The sequence below is a fragment of the Hippocampus zosterae genome, chromosome 2, assembly GCF_025434085.1.
Source record: "Hippocampus zosterae strain Florida chromosome 2, ASM2543408v3, whole genome shotgun sequence".
NCBI classification, from domain to species: Eukaryota; Metazoa; Chordata; class Actinopteri; order Syngnathiformes; family Syngnathidae; genus Hippocampus; species Hippocampus zosterae.
The window spans coordinates 19,811,788-19,828,257 of record NC_067452.1 but is presented as its reverse complement, the minus strand read 5'-3'; the positions used below and the strand labels follow the sequence as shown (position 1 = coordinate 19,828,257).

General features: G+C 42.8%; 1 protein-coding gene across 5 annotated transcripts in view; it reads right to left on the bottom strand.

Annotated features, from left to right (window-relative positions):
* LOC127595418 (protein FAM184A-like) overlaps positions 1-16,470 on the bottom strand; it is a 33,088-nt gene that overhangs the window by 5,275 nt on the left and 11,343 nt on the right. For all 5 annotated transcript variants that reach the window (XM_052056885.1, XM_052056886.1, XM_052056888.1 and 2 more), the window contains 14 exons: positions 13,607-13,788; positions 13,341-13,526; positions 9,284-9,406; positions 8,579-8,740; positions 8,170-8,291; positions 7,872-8,022; positions 4,699-4,813; positions 3,297-3,394; positions 1,827-1,980; positions 1,259-1,386; positions 985-1,169; positions 446-592; positions 225-342; positions 22-126 (listed from right to left, as the gene is read on the bottom strand). In XM_052056885.1, coding sequence (XP_051912845.1) covers positions 22-126; positions 225-342; positions 446-592; positions 985-1,169; positions 1,259-1,386; positions 1,827-1,980; positions 3,297-3,394; positions 4,699-4,813; positions 7,872-8,022; positions 8,170-8,291; positions 8,579-8,740; positions 9,284-9,406; positions 13,341-13,526; positions 13,607-13,788 — 1,976 coding nt within the window. The remainder of the gene's footprint in view (positions 1-21; positions 127-224; positions 343-445; positions 593-984; positions 1,170-1,258; positions 1,387-1,826; positions 1,981-3,296; positions 3,395-4,698; positions 4,814-7,871; positions 8,023-8,169; positions 8,292-8,578; positions 8,741-9,283; positions 9,407-13,340; positions 13,527-13,606; positions 13,789-16,470) is intronic.

Below are 16,470 nucleotides of genomic sequence, written 5' to 3'. Positions count from 1 at the left end.
ATGTCCAACACACCCACTGACCTTGATAAGAGGGTTGATGACCCCAACATTGGCACTGGAGTTGAACACCTTGCTGAAGCTCGTCTCTCTGTTGACCAGCTCCAACTGATAAAACTTTTTATCATCCTGTTTAAAACATATATCTTTATACAGTATATATAACACCAGAAACAAAGTGTTTTGCACAAAACAAAAATTAAGACAACAGAATTCAACTGACTCACCACCAGCTTTTTGACCAAAGCCTCTCTCTCTGTGACCATCTCACGGAGCTCTGCGATAAGATGCAGATCTTCAGGTCGGCTCTCTCGGTTCCTCAACTTCTCTTCTGTCCCCTCCAAACTGGATAAGGAGACATTTAACCAATGAGGAAAGAGACAAAACAAGAGACAAGCATGTTGGGAGGAAGGGGGAAACGCGCAGGGGTGTTCTTTCTGGTTCTTACATTATTTGCAATGCAGTAATCTTGTCTTTGAGAACCTCCTGAGCTTTGTTGAAGTCTGCCAACATGATATGAGTCTCTCTGTGATGGACCACACTGAGCTCTCCCAGTTCCCTCTCTTGCCTCTTTGCAAAGTCTTGCTCATGAGCCCTGCAAAACGCAAAACACATGTAACATTTAAGTGAACTCCATCAAAACAGATTCTCACACTGCTAACAGCTCAATCAATCAATCAATCAGCTTTATTGGCAGACTCAGGGTCCAGCCAGGAAAGCACTTCGATACTAATACAGAGATATACAAATACTGTGGAGCCTTGAGATATAATTTAATTTCAATCAGTTACCATTCTTCACAAACCAAAACAACTACCCCCATTGAAATGAATGGAAACGCGCTTAATATGTTCCAGCCTCACCCAAAAAAAAAACCCCAAGCAGATGTCGTCAAAAAATTTGATTTTGGCCTTCAAAGTAATCTTATGTACTTGTTCAGTTCATAGATGATAAAAGAAGCCTTTTGGAGGAGTTAGCATGCGCTACCTTATCTGATGATTAGCTTCACTGCGGACCCGAAGCAACTCTTTGCCTTTCAACTCTAGCTCACGAGTCAAGGTGTCAATGGTCTCGTTCAAAGAATGGATCTCATGGTCCAGATCTGTGATGCGGTTGTTTCGAGAACACACATCCGCCTGCAAGTCTGAGATACGAACCAGCAGCTCTTGCTCCTGCAGAACACGGAGGGTGGGAAAATCGTGTTGAACTTCCCAGAAGTTGCAAACTACCTAAAAATAAGCAAAAACGAGTTTCAAGTTACTTGCTGCCGGCTATGCTCCATGGCCTTCTCCAGTTCCCGTTTGGCAGTCGAATTTTCTTTCAGGTGGATCTGCTTTAGATGCTCGATGGCGGTCGCGTGGAGGTGGTTGAGCTCAGCACGGAGTGACGCTGCCACAAAGAGTGATCATCAAGACAAAACCTTAGTCGCCTTTTAAAACAATAAGTGAATCACTGCAATCAGAAGCCACCAGAAAGATCTAAAGTTTTGAAACAGGGAAGCGCAATGTCACACGTTGATGACATTTGACAAATACAGTGAACCCACAGCAGGGGATACAGTATGTTCCGGATCCAGCTGCATATTTATACAGCACACTGTGAAAACCCATAAAAATGATTGCTAGTCACTGCAATTTTCCACAATATAGAAATACATTCCACTCAACAATCCACACTGGCAGGATCCAGCTCGTGATCGAGAAGGGAACATCGGAAACACTGAGCTTCTGAACATGTTGCCGCATGGATCAGATTTCATATGGAATCACCATCCATGTCCACCCATTGCAGACGGGAAATCGCAAACTGTGTTAACATGTAGCAATTACCCAGTTTGGCTTTGCCCTCGTCTTCCAGTTCAAATCGCAGCGTCTGCAGCTCTTGGTCTGACTGCTGTCTGAGGATGTCCAAGGTCCTCCTGTGGGCCTCCTTCAGAGCATGAACCTCCTCCCTCTGCTCCTGCTTCAGACGCTCCTCCAGGGCCTGGCATTGACAGGGAGCGAGAGGAGGAAGAAATTGGAAAGCAACTGAAAATCATCCCAATGACATCAGAACCCTTATACACAAGATGATCAAGAATATAGTCGGCGATGCTAGACTAAGATAAAATAAGCCCTTATTTGTCCAGCAATACAGAAATTCCTGTTTTATCGCAACAAAATGGAAAATAATGGCAGCGCATCACGGTAACGATTTTTTTACAACATCCATTGCCATCTATCGCAGCCCTCAGGAACCAAAATAATCATTTTTAGTCCACTCAAAATCATTTTTTTCAACGGGGCAATGAATATCTCATTATTATTCATTGTGCATGAAATGTTTCTGCCAGGATTGTGTTATCGTAGCACGTTAGTCATGATGCCAACAATGAGCACCTTCAATTTTTTGGAACCATTTAGCAGAGAAATGAGGAAAATTAAAACGGGAAAACGCTTGACTTAGTCTGTCCATTCTCTGCAGGGTTTGGTCATTTCCTCATAGGCTCGTAATTGATTCTCTCGCTTTCCACAAATAATTAGATTTTTGTAGGATAAATTGATCAACTTGGTTCAGCCTTGGCAAAAGCAACTGCTCAACACTATAATTTCCTCCGCGGAGGAAATGACTTGAGATAATGTTGTGCTTCAGCGCTTGTATGTTTCAGTTTGGTCAAAAGCAATTCTTATATCCACACCTTTATCCAGACGCTTTGTTTATTTTTATTCTGCTGATGAATGAATCACTTTTCATCTGAAAGATGAAGATGATTCTGATTTGGGGAACAAAAATTTGTCCAAAAATGTACCGCTGATTTTTTTGCAACTGTGTGTATACAGATGCAAACAAATATGCATGTTGGGATTCCAAATACAATGCCACCAAAACTCAGGTGCACCACATGGAAAGCCCCTGACATTTGTTTCACCGACTGGCACAGAATTGGGTGGTGTGTCAATCTTAATCAGACTCATGAAAATGTCCAAAGGACCCATGCTCAAAATTAAAGAAGAATTCTCACATTTTGGTTTGAAGTGGCCATTTTGAGTGGATTCCAGCAGATATCAGATGCATATTTCCACACTTTTATGGCTAAATCAACTAAACCAAATACAGTACTGATCATTGCATCAAGGATCCTCATGCTTTAAAAAGATGCGAGGGGGCCAATAGTTTGACAACTCCTTGTTGTCAAGCTATTTATCCTAAGGTTTGCCATTTCACAAAGTTTAAATGACTGCGATGATTAAAAACAACTACACTACTTTTAACCTCAGACATGCTCTTTGCCCCTTTTGTAGTGTGCATGTGTATTGTACCCGGATCTGGTGCTGCCGAGCCTCCTCCATCGTGCTTAGTGCGCAACAGTGAGCCTCTTGTAGTCGATGTTCCCTCCTCTGATGTTCTCTCTGCATCTCTAGGAAACATAAACATGGCGGTAAACAATCACACATTCATACACTAATCAGGACATGCATGGCATCAGCAGATCGGAAGCACCAGAACCCCTGCAAGAGAACTTTATTAAAGGCACCGTATGTCTACAAATATGCATATACATTAATACAATTACACCTGCGATATTTTCTTTATATTACACATTAACCTGGACTTCTGTGAGGAGAACACCGTACCCACCAGAACTGTGCGGTGTTTTTCCAACAACAAACCATAGATTAATCCCAACATAAAGGCCCTTCTGAAGGAGAAGAAGAGAGCTTTTATGTCGAGAAACAGAGAGCTGAACAGGAGCTGAAGGCCGTGCAGATTCGGCTGAAAAGAAAGATCAGAGAGGGGAAGAAGACATACAGGATGAAATTGGAGGACCAGTTACAGGCCAGCAATGTCACTGGTGTCTGGGGGGGGGCCTGAAAACCATCTCAGGCCATGACAGCCCAAAGACATTGACTGAGAAGGACAAGGACTGAACCGTTATTTCAACCGTTTTGACCAGGCGTCTGTCCCTTCCCCCAACTGCAACCACTCTCACTGAGGACTTCTACTCCTCCGCCTCCTCTTTCGACCAGCTCTCAACAACCCAGTCTGCCTCCTGGTTCCGGTCAGGCAGCATCTCGGCCCGGGACAGAAAGAGACTGGAGCGACTGGTCAGGAGGGCCAGTTCTGTCCTGGGCTGCTCGCTTGACAGTCTGGAGGAGGTTGGCAACAGAAGGAAGCTAACTAAGCTAAAAGCTATGATGGCCAGTCCCTCCCACACCCTCCAGCCCGCCCTGACAGCACTTGGTAGCTCCTTCAGCCAGAGACTGTTACACCCGCGCTGCAAGGAGAGATACCGACTGCTGAATAAAAATAATAACAATTAAATGATGTGAAAAACAATTGTAAATAGCACTGCGATTTATCCATTTTGTATTTATATTGCACTTAATTGAACGGTTTTTGTTTGTTTTTTCTTCTTTCTACCCACATTCTTGCTGCCGTAGGCTGTAAATTTCCCCAGTGTGGGACAAATAAAGGATATCTTAAAAACAAATAAAACGGACGATTATGGAGAAATGCAGCGAAATGGCAAGAACCAAGGCAGAACTATGATGGGCAATTTGAATGTTGACGAGGGCCACGATTTTTCATCAGTGCTGCTGGGGCAGGCCCACGTAGGACCACGTACTTCCTATGAGTACAACTCGGACATGTCTGTCATCTAGTGGTGAATGGTGATATTAGAACTTAATATGACACTGTGATGTCATGAGAGTGGCGTACCTTTGAGTTGCTGGCCGAGCAGCTCCCTCTCCTGGCTGAACTGAGATTGCAGCTGCTGGAGGGCCGACTGCGACTGGGACAGCTGCAACTCCAGAGACTGCTTCAACAGAGAGATCTACAGCACGCCAAGATTACACTGCATGTGAATACTGGGAGCCAAAATGTGACGCGCGCGTGTGTGTGTGTGTCGGGCTTAAGTTTTCAGATTCTCACCACTCGATTGGCCATGTTAATTTTTTTGTCATGGTATGAGAGAAATAGTAATCATGAACTGCTTCATATATTGTACATTATGTGACATTGTGGAAGTGTGTGTGTAGGGGGGGGGTGCATAATATTGATGGTTTGTATAAGTGCAATGTAAAACTGGCGGTTTTAAATGGTTGATTCAATCAGGAAAGTCTACCCTGATGGCCTAGTGTACCAAAAATACAGCCTGCTGCAACAAACATGTCATCGTGGTGATGCCAACAGTATGATAGAAGCCACTCATCTCAAAATATTGATAGGTTCTCATTGAGTGTGAAAGTACTGTGTTGTTTTGAGGAGATACTGTGACTATTAGACGCAGTAAATGGCATGACTCTCCTCCATCCGCTGGCAGTTAAATCCCCTGCAGGATTTAGTGCAGCAGGATGGAAATGGGGAGCTGTAGGGTTGGATGGCTTTAACAAGACGAGGAAGAGGAGTGCGACTGAATGGGATTAGCTGGAACTGGATAAGGTAGTAAGGATGACCACCAACGGGCAATTGTCTTGTCTGTGTTTGCTGCCATTACTACATTGTGAAAGCACAAGGGTACGAAGTTCTGTTTTGATTGCTTTTTGGTAGTTGTTTTCTTTTATGAAATTTTGCTGAGGTTCCAAGTGAACCTATATATATATATATATATTTTTGCTGCTACTGCACTAGGGCCAAGTAGGTCATCGATTAAGCAGCTCTGCAGATGGAACTGCAACAAGAAGATCAAATTGTCATGTTTAAGAGTGTATGGCCTTGGCTGAGGTTGTTGCAGAGATTAACAACCCAGTTTCTTTAACATCCGCAAGGAACAGATGTCTAAAACCCTGAATCGTAAAAAGCTGCATTTGACTGAACCTTCGGGACATAACATAGGTATACATTTGATTTGATTTGACTTTTTATTAGGTCTCCTATAGGAGAAACCTGTCTTGGAGGACAGTCCCTCTGTGCTACGACATACATTGAGTAAAAAACATACGCACACACAGCACAACATAAATATTTTGGCTTGCTGCAAAGATTTTTTTCATTTCTGAAATGTCAAATTTACGATCAGTGCATTATGAACAGAAACAATATCAATAAAATGAAGTGAGTTAATTTAAAATTTATGTTGTGGCAGGACATATTGTCCCACTCCAGTAGGTCGAAGTCATGTAGTACCATTAAAAAAATGGTTCTGGGCGTTTTATAGATTATTTGGACCACAAGTCAATTGAAGTTTATGTTTATTGCTGCAGTAGAGTAGAACTGCACTCCATCATATTCAAGGACATTTATCATTTTCTGGGTGCATTATTTTGCTAATTTAGGCATCACAATCCTGTCCTTTGCTCTGACTGTCTCAATAATAAGCCACTCTCGCACAATTCTAATTGCCCCTCGGAGATAAATCAAGTTTTCTGAATCTGAATCAATGAGTAGAATACATTTTGATTGTGTTAAATTGTGCAGGAGTATCTAATACTGGGAGTATAGATTTTGTAGGAAATATTTTAAGCGCTGACTGCAGCTGCCATCAGTAGTTGCTGCCTACAACTTGCCACAAAGTGTCTACATCCGAGGCCAAGGGCGTCTTGGCAGAAATCACAAAGAGTCACTCTTGGCGCTTCCGGTTTGTGACTCAGAGTGCTGACTTAGTCAGAGGCGGGACGCTCAAGATTCGGAGCGACTCGAGCAGTGCCTGCTTCCATAACTTGGTCAAAAATTAAGGTTTTTGCTTGTGATTACGGCTACAATTATGCGTATAGTGTTGCTTATGGGTGAGGAGAGTGGCAGGGATTACACCGTTTTCTTGACTGGTGCTGGCAAAAAACATGAAAAAACAAAGAGCAGAGGGGGTTAATTTACTGCTGTAGGGGGAATGACGTCGATTGCGCAAAACAGGCAAAAGTTGTTCAGAGCACCACTGTCAAACACATTCGGCCATGCACCAAAGTCACTGAGAGAAGGAACTTGCCATACAGTTGGAGTTCTGGACATCAATTGCTGAGCAGAACAGTCAATTAAAGTGGTGGAGGTGATCGTCAACGGCTGAAGGTCACGTGGTGCTAGTGGATGTTAATTTACTTGTCATTATTTTGAATAGTCAACTTTACTTATTTATATAATGTGTGTGTGTATAAATAAGAGTATTATAAATATGAAAGTTCTGTGTGATTGTTCGGGTGGGCGCTCTGGAGCTTCCAAAATAAGATATAGGAAGGTTTGGTAGCAGCACCTCCTGTTTAAATATTTTTTTAAAAACCAATCTCTGATATTGGTTTCTGATATATCTCTGATATAAAAAAAAAAGCGACATAACATCCATTCATCCATTTTCCGAACTGTTTTATCGTCCAAACTTTTGTGCTGGAGCCAATCCCAGCCGTTTTTGGGCAGTAGGGGACAGCCTGAACCGGTTGACAGCCAATCACAGGGCACACAGAGACAAACAACTATCTGCGCTCCCACTCATGCCCAGGGACAATTTAGAGTGTTCAATCAGCCTGCCATGCATGTTTTTGGAATGTGTGAAGAAACTGGAGTGCCCGGAGAAAACCCACACAGGTACGGGGCCAATATGAACTCCACACAGGAAGGCCGGAGCCGGAATCGAATCCACGACCTCTGTACTGTGTGGTCTACGCGCTAACCACTGGACCACCGGGCCGCCTGCCACTTAACATAAACACTTTTCCACACAATGATTTCCATTTTCTCTACTTTTCCAGACCTACAAATTTACAATATTAAAATCCACACTTGACCAAACTTATAATGGAACCCTGCAAAGCTCTTCAACAAATAAAGGACGGTTACGAACGATAGATTTGTTCAGAGCTTCATGTAATCCGTGCTACCCCACACTCAGACTCTACGTATAAACATTTTGTGACATCACTGAACAGCTAACTAGCCATGACATCGCAAGACATTTGGAGTTTCACCTGTTCGAGCAGGTCCTCCACCTTCCTCTGCCAGCCTTCCCTGGCGGCCATCATTTCCAGCTCCTTCTGCTGGGACAGTTGAGTCAAGGCTGCCTGCTTGTCGGCGTCATATTCCTCGCTCAGCTCCTCCCTCAACAACCGCACTTCTTCACTAAAGTGGGAAGCACATTATTTTTTAATCTGTCGCTTCTGGTTCGAAAAATATGGTAAGTCTCTAGTACTCGGATAGTAGTTCTTCTTGACCCCTGTAGAACAGACTGATGACAAAGGGGCTCTTTGTGTACATTTATTGATTTACCGAAGCGCTTCTCTCCATTTTTGTTCCAGGTTGTCTCCCATCTTGTCCATCTTCTGCTTCTCCTCGGTTCGGATGGACATCACTCGGGCTTCATGCTGCTGTTTCTGGGTCTCAATCTCCTCCTACAAGGACAGAGTTGGTGTTTATGTACACATCAAATCAACGTTGCGGTTGTGTTGCTGTACTGCAGTTCTACAGTGCGCTCACGCGCCATGTCCCCTTCTCTCTATAAGCAGGGTTCTCGGCGCATAATGGTTCCATCAACATTAGCTCACACATGTCTCAGCACTTACTGCTTTGCAAATGTTCATTACTTGCTTTCAAAAATCTTCTGCGTCATCATCTTCACTTTCGTCTGCAGCTTTAATTCTCCATGACGTGCCGGGCTTAGAGCGCTCTTCCTGCTCACCTGCAGATCTGTTAGCAGGTTGCTAGTCTCGCGAACCCGAGCTCTGGTGGCGTCCAGCTCTGTCTTGAGCTTGTCCTGTGTTTCTTTCAAGCAGGTGATCTGGTTCTGTGCTGAGCTCACATTCTGGTCTCGCTCCCTCACCAGCTCCTGCAGGTGGGACACCTGCAATGGTGGCAGTTAAAGTACAAATACAACTATTACTGCACTGAGGTGGATTTTTCAAATGCATGTACTTTGTGTATTTATTCTTCTGGACTCAACATGCCCTCCTCAACATGAAAACAAATATTGCTATTTTCTACTACCTCCTTTGACAAAATAGGCATGTTACTTTTTTCAGTCTGCACACGATGACACAATGTAAAAACTAGTAAATAGAAAAAGGTCATGTCAAACATGGTTGAAATCCAGGGTTGTAATAGTTTTGGATTTTCTTATTATCGATAGTTTTCATTTCATTTGGACTTTTTTACTTAACTTAATAAGAGAGCGTCACTATTTTGTGGTTAGTCTATAAGATAATTGTATGAATGACTGGGAAAAGAAAGATAAGATAAGATAAGAAACCCTTTATTAGTCTCGCAATGGAGACTATGGCAAAAGTTGTTCACTTTTGTACATCAGAACTTTTATGCAGTTAAATGAGTTGAATCAACACTTGAGATTTCCACCCAAAAAAGGAAGTTGAATTCTTCAGATTCGTACCTCTTGATTGGCCATGTTGAGCTTGGCAGAGAGCTCCTCTTTCAAGTTGTCCAGTTGCTGCTGCACTCGGTCTCGCTGCTCCTCCAGAGACAGGCGTTTTATCTCAAACTCCTGACTCATTTTCTGGGGAGGAGATTCAGAGCTAGAAGAGACTCCGCAGATGAAGTGTTTACACTTGAAAGAAGCAGATCTAAAACGGGAGGACTGTGTGGGGATTCTGGGCACAGGGGGTGGAAGAAAAATGGTTGTTTAGTCTTTTGTCATAAAAATGAGTACAATCATTACTAGAGGAGCAATTAATCAAAATTCTTGAATGTTTATTTGATGGATAGGGCAACAAAAAAAGCTAAACTTGTTTTAAAAACATTGGTGGGGGTTTTCACGCTCGCTTTGTTGACTTATTGCAAGGAATCTTGGCAATTTACATTTTCTTGTTCTATTGGCAGACAAAAGTGGTCAACAAAGTTTTGCTAAATGTTTTAATCAGAGATGCAAGTACATTTTCAAAAATTGTTTTTTTGTGCTGATTGTGAATCTGCCCTTGTTTTTTCTCAAGCACATCAGATTTTCATAATAATAACAAAAACAACAATGGTGATGTGATAATAATAATAATAATAATAATAATAATAATAATAATAATAATAATAATAATAAATGTACTATAGTAATATATTTACTGGTAGTGATATTTATGAATTAAGGGCTCGGGTGAGCAACAGATTTTTTTCCTGAAAGGTCAAAATCCGGAAGCTTTTGCGACTCGAATTTAAAAACAAAAATCTAATTATATGAAAAACTTAATATGCTACAAAAAAAAGATATACTGTATATTTTTGAATAGCATCAAAAACCATCTCTGACTAAAACTTGATGTTGACGTGTGTATAGTTGCTTTAATTAAATCACATGCTTCATTCCATTATGTTTTTCTTGCGATTTTAAGATTCGATTTTGATTTTTCAGTGTGTCACCATTTGCTCTTTACCAGTTTATGTACCACTAGCCAGCTTCATGATGTCCAAGGATGACAGTTCTTCTTTTTCATATTTGGTCACAAATGTTCAATTAAATACGCGGGCAGTAGGTTTTCTGTATGCTGATCACAAATTCTTTCTCCTTTCGGAGGATGAAAGCTTTAACAATCTGCATGACAGGTGGTGTTAGCCTAATTCGACAGAGAGCGCAAATCAACATTCACATGGCAGATCCAGTTCTCCTCAAGGACCAGTGAATGATTCGACACGGCTAATAAAGCTTCCACCTGTAGGCGGATCCAAGAAATTCTGCTGCAGTCTCTTTGGGGCTTTGGTGAACTGGATTTGGAATTAATAGAGCATGAGAAATTAGTAGGATTGCGTTCAAAACTTTTTAATATCTTGCTAGCAGGGATTAAAAGTTTCTGGCCGATCAAATCCCCGCTTTGTAAATGACCACTTCTACATAGTCTCCATCTCTGCCCTCCTCCAGCCCCTTTTATTTGTGTCGGGGAAGAAAAAAAACAGGCATCCACCTAAAGATGACAAGGCACAGCCTATATGAATGATTTTTCACATCCACTGCCTCCATTCATCCTGTCCCTCTCTCCAATTCTCTCAGGAAATCTTTCATCTGACGCCCACACGCTTGCACAATGCTCGGAAGCAGGATTTAATATCTGTGGAAAATCCACTAAGATGCAGTCAGCTCCAATCAGCCTTTGAAGCCAAAGAGTGGAGAGAAGGGTGCATAATACTAAAAAGATAAATCCCCTCTGAAGTCTAATGGTTTGTGTATATGAAGGTGAGCTGGTTTTCTGCAGCTAACAACACTGACAGCGCTACGCGGCACGCAAGCAAAGCAAACTCGTGCGGCAAACCTGCCAACAGTCCTGCAAACGAACGTTCGGGTACACAATGCGTGTATTTGCGTTTAAAAAAAAACGGAGGGTGAGCATGGGGTTGTTTGGCCCAATTAAAACTGCGCAGTCCCAAGTGGAGGGTGTGCCTGTCTTAGCCGTACATTTCTCTCAAACAAGGTTTTGCTGAAAGGCAAACATTAATTGCTCATGTTCCTGAACAGCTGAGAGAGATGGAAAAGCCCGCGGCTGCTGGTCTTAATTACTTCGTATGAAAGTTGGTACCTGCCAGATTTCATCACCATCACCCAGCGATGGGATCAATTCACGCATGTGCAAGTCTCAAGATTAATCTCCAAATTGAGTCACCTTGCAATGACCGCAAGCATCTGTTCCTTTTCCAAACACACAGCTTATGTTTCAGACCACAACTAGACTGTTCTCTGGTTGCCTTAAAAGGTATTTCACTTCTCATTATTTCATTTTCATCGCCTTTCGTTTAAATTTATAGTGGACCGATTACAGCATTTCTGGCTTTCTTTGCTTGAGAGTATCGACACTTGTTGTTTTGCATCTTTACTGGCAGCATGTTTACAACTGCTCCGTTTTTATTGACCGGAGATTATGGGCACCATTAGATTCTCTGCACTTGTTTAAGACGCTACATCTACAACCATGAGTAGCTTCACCAACATGGAGGAAGAGATATGGAGAGAGATAAGAGCAGGCGCTAAAATATAGTTTTTAAAAAAAAGTGTGAGATGACTGAAGGGAATAGTACTGCTTCAAACAACAAAGCGTGTGACAGCAAAGTGGTTAGGACTGCACGACTGTGTTTTATGTTATGTGTTGTGTTTATTAATTTATTTTATGTTAACCGTTTTGTAAAGCGCTTTGTTACAGCTGCCGCTGTTGTGAAAGCGCTATATAAATCAGCATGTATTGTAACATTGAAACAACACTATACAGTATGTGTGTTCCTCGCCAACAGACAATATTCAGCTGTTAAGATAAGATAAGATAAGATATCCTTGATTTGTCCCACAATGGGGAAATTTACAGCCTCCAGCAGCAAGAATGTAGGTAGACAGAAGAAGAGAAAAAAAACAACAACAAACATCTTTCAATTAAATACAATATGAACACAAATGGATAAATCGCAGTACTATTTACAATTTACCTTCACATCAGTTAATTATTATTATAATTATGATTGTTATTTTTTATTCATCAGCCTGACAGCAGTCGGTAGGAACGAGCGTCGGTATCTCTCCTTCTTGCAGCGCGGGTGTAACAGTCTCTGGCTGAAGGAGCTACCAAGTGCTGTCAGGGCGGGCTGGAGGGGGTGGGAGGAACTGGCCATCATAGCTTTTAGCTTAGTTAGCATCCTTCTGTTGCCCACCTCCTCCAGAGTGTCAAGGGAGCAACCCAGGACAGAACTGGCCTTCCTGACCAGTCGCTCCAGTCTCTTTCTGTCCCGGGCCGAGATGCTGCCTGACCGGCAGACAATGCCATAATAGATGGCCGAGGCCACCACCGAGTTATAGAACGTCTTAAGGAGTGACCCCTGAACCCCAAAAGACCTCAGTTTCCTGAGTAGGAAGAGTCGGCTCTGTCCTTTCCTAATCAGGGTGCCCGTGTTTGTCGTTGTGAAAACGACAGTTGCTTTTTTTTGCAGACGGCTGTGATGTGCAGGACTTGCCCGTAAATACACTGGACGTTCGGGAAAATTAATATTTTCCTGAAATGGCCACAACGCATCTGGCCGCCAACAGAAGTGAAGTCAGTTCCAACTAGAGATGCTTTTATATCCAAGGTAAAAAGCACACCATTCCATATTTCTTTGATAAAGGTCTTTCAAGCATTTTAAAAATCGATTTCCCTTATCGGTCTTTTTCGTAATTTCAGAAAGCTACTTTTTATTTCTGTCCTTCACTTTTACAGGTCTTTAAATGTTTTGTTTGGAAATGCATTTTAACATGGTCTATGTACGTTCTTTTAGGAATTTTACTCTCATGCTTTTGAATGCTGCTGCATTTTGGAAATGCTTTTAGATGTTGCGCTTTCGGTTGTGTGAAGCACACTGCATTGCCTAGTGGATGAAACGTCCGATCTAAGTAAAGTTGCCTCGTCTTGCCTTACGTGCAGCACTTTGTACAACTGTGGTTGTTGCAAAGTCGTGGTGAGTCCAGTCTCCGTCTGTAGCATCAGCGGACTCACCATCATAAGAAGCTTCTTCTCTTCCTCTTTCTCCTGTTGAGCCTCCTCCCTCATGGCTCGGTGTTTCTCCTCCATTTCCTCCAACGCCCTGACCTGCGCCTCCTTGTAGCGACGCGTCTCCTCCTCATAGTGAGCTCTTAGTATGGAGAGCTCTTTCTCGTAGCCCTGGTGCTCCTCACGCAGAGACTGAAGGGAAGAGGAAGCTGTTGATATGACCAAAGGAGCTTGCACTCCCACCCTCTACTTCTTGAGATTTGAAAAAGCACCTGCTCCAGTTTCAGCACTTGCTGTTTGTGCTGCTCGCCGGCCACCTGGTTCTGGTTAAGCAGGGCCTCCCTCTCCTGCTCCAGCCTGCCAATCTTCTCCTTCAGCCGACCCTGCTCTTGGTCCAGGTTCTTGATGGATGCCTCGTGGGCCATCTGGGTGGCTTGTAGGGAGCCTATCTGACCTGGGAAACATCAAAACAAGCACATTTACAACTAGCGCTGTATATTCGTGTATATTCGTATATTCGTATAAGACCCACAAAAATAGGTACAACTGCAAAATCTAATGGTATCCACCTGTCCGTCCATTTTCAATCCTCCTCATCGCGGGTAAGTGGAATATCTTTGAGCTGATTTTGGGTTCGACATCTTGGACTGGTGACGAATGACAGCCAATATTTTTACAGTGGTTCCATCAGATACGAGTGGACTGACTTACAAGTTTGTCAAATTAGCGACTGCCGTTGCTGTAATATATATATATTTTGCTTTGACTGACATTCGTACAAAATGAACTCAACTCAACTAACTTACCAGCAAACAGCAGGTTGGCAAATAGTGAATAATTCTTAAAAAAATAAAAATAAAATGACAAAAACAAAGAAAAAAACATGCCCACTTTAAGTTATTGTCAAATGAAACAAAACAACTATGAGTGCATGTTGTGTATTTCAAGCAACTCGGTAACAAAAACAATGCCTGTTGACATGTCAACATTTTGAGAGCTGTAAAGAAAGCAGCAAATCCAACTGCAAGTGACATCAGCAACAACCTCCATAGGGCAAGACTGAAGGTCATGTACATAATAATAATAATAATAATAATACATTTTATTTGTGGGCGCCTTTCTAGAAACTCAAGGACACCTTACAACAAGCAGTTAAAATCACGAGTACAATGTTAAAAAACTACATCAAATAAGATAAGAAAAAATACAACAAAATAAATAAATAAAACAATGGCTTTATGGTCTGAGTGAATAGGCTTGTCGAAACAGATGTGTTTTGAGGCGGGATTTGAAATGTGTTAATGAGGCTGTATTACGAAGGTCAGCGGGGAGTGAGTTCCATAGCTGGGGAGCAGAGCGACTGAAGGCTCTATTTCCCATGGTGACGAGGCGAGCAGGGGGGACAGAGAGGAGGACAGAGGAGGAGGAACGAAGAGAGCGGACAGGCGTAGGAATATGGATGAGGTCAGATAGGTATGGAGGGGCTAGGTCATGAATGGATTTGAATGTGAGTAGCAGGATTTTATATTGAATGCGGTGTAAAATGGGAAGCCAGTGGAGATGTTGGAGGACAGGTGTAATATGGTTTATGTATGGCGTGAGTGTGATAATGCGGGCGGCTGAATTTTGGACCAGCTGAAGCTTATGGAGGGTTTTTTGAGGGAGACCAAACAGAAGGGAATTACAGTAATCGAGTCGCGAGGTGACGAGGGTGTGTACAAGTATAGCAGTGGACTGAGGAGTGAGAGAAGAGCGGAGCCGGTGGATGTTTCGAAGATGATAATATGCAGAACGAGTGATGTGGTTGATATGTGAGGTGAAGGAGAGGGTGCTATCAAGGATGACACCCAGACTCTTGACCTGAGGGGAGGGGGAGATGGAAGAGCTTTCGAAGGGAATGGAGAAGTTGTTTATTTTGTTTAGATTGGATTTAGTGCCTATAAGGAGGAATTCAGTTTTATTGCTATTCAGTTTGAGGAAATTTGAGGTGAACCAAGATTTTAATTCCTGCAGGCAGTTGGTTAGGGAGGATGGTGGAAGTACGGTATTAGGTTTGGTAGAGATGTAGAGCTGGGTGTCATCCGCGTAGCAATGAAAATGAATGTGATGTTTCCTGAAGATATTACCCACGGGAAGAAGATAGATTAGAAATAGCAATGGGCCAAGGACAGAACCCTGAGGAACACCTGAAGTGAGGGGAAAGGGGTGAGATCTAAAACGTTTGAGCTGGATAAACTGGGTGCGGTCAGAAAGATAGGAGCGGAACCAGGAGAGGGGGATGCTGGTGATGCCAATGGAGGAGAGTCTGTCGAGGAGGATGGAGTGAGAGATGGTGTCAAAGGCTGCACTGAGGTCAAGCAGGAGGAGGATGGCGAGTGAACCGGAGTCAGCAGAGAGAAGAAGGTCATTGCATATTTTGAGGAGGGCAGTTTCAGTACTATGGAGGGGACGGAAGCCAGATTGAAATTGTTCGTATAGCTTATTGGAGGAAAGATGGGTGTGAAGTTGAGCAGCTACTGTTTTCTCTAGAAGTTTGGAGATGAACGGAAGGTTTGATATGGGACGAAAGTTGTTCAAGTCGCAGGGATCAGAGCCAGGTTTCTTCAGTATGGGAGTGACAGCAGCAGTTTTGAGATGAGATAAAAGCACAGATTCTACATCTCTGCAAGAACAGTATGCTGGAATTTGTACACAAATGAGCTTCAACAATTCTGGGACATAATTTTATGGACTGATGAGAAAAAGCTTTACCAAAGTGATGGAAAAACTTCAAAGTGCTTAGGATCCCGAAATTACAAGCTAATGTGTGAAACTCAGTACAGTAGAAGTCCTGCCAAGGCTTGGGTTTGGGGCTGTCACAATAATCTTCATTGATGATGTAAGACGACGCAAGATAATAATCCAAACCGGAGAGTCAAACAACAAAGGAACATGATGCGACCGCTCAGAACACATGCTCTTTTCCTCCATCTCTTTTTTTTCTCTCTCTCTCTCTCTCTGTCTCTCTCTCTCTCTCTCTCTCTCTCTCTCTCTCTCTCCCTCTCTCTCTCTCTCTCTCTCTCTCTCTGTCTCTGTCTCTGTCTCTGTCTCTGTCTCTGTCTCTCTCACTCTCACTCTCACTCTCACTCTCACTCTG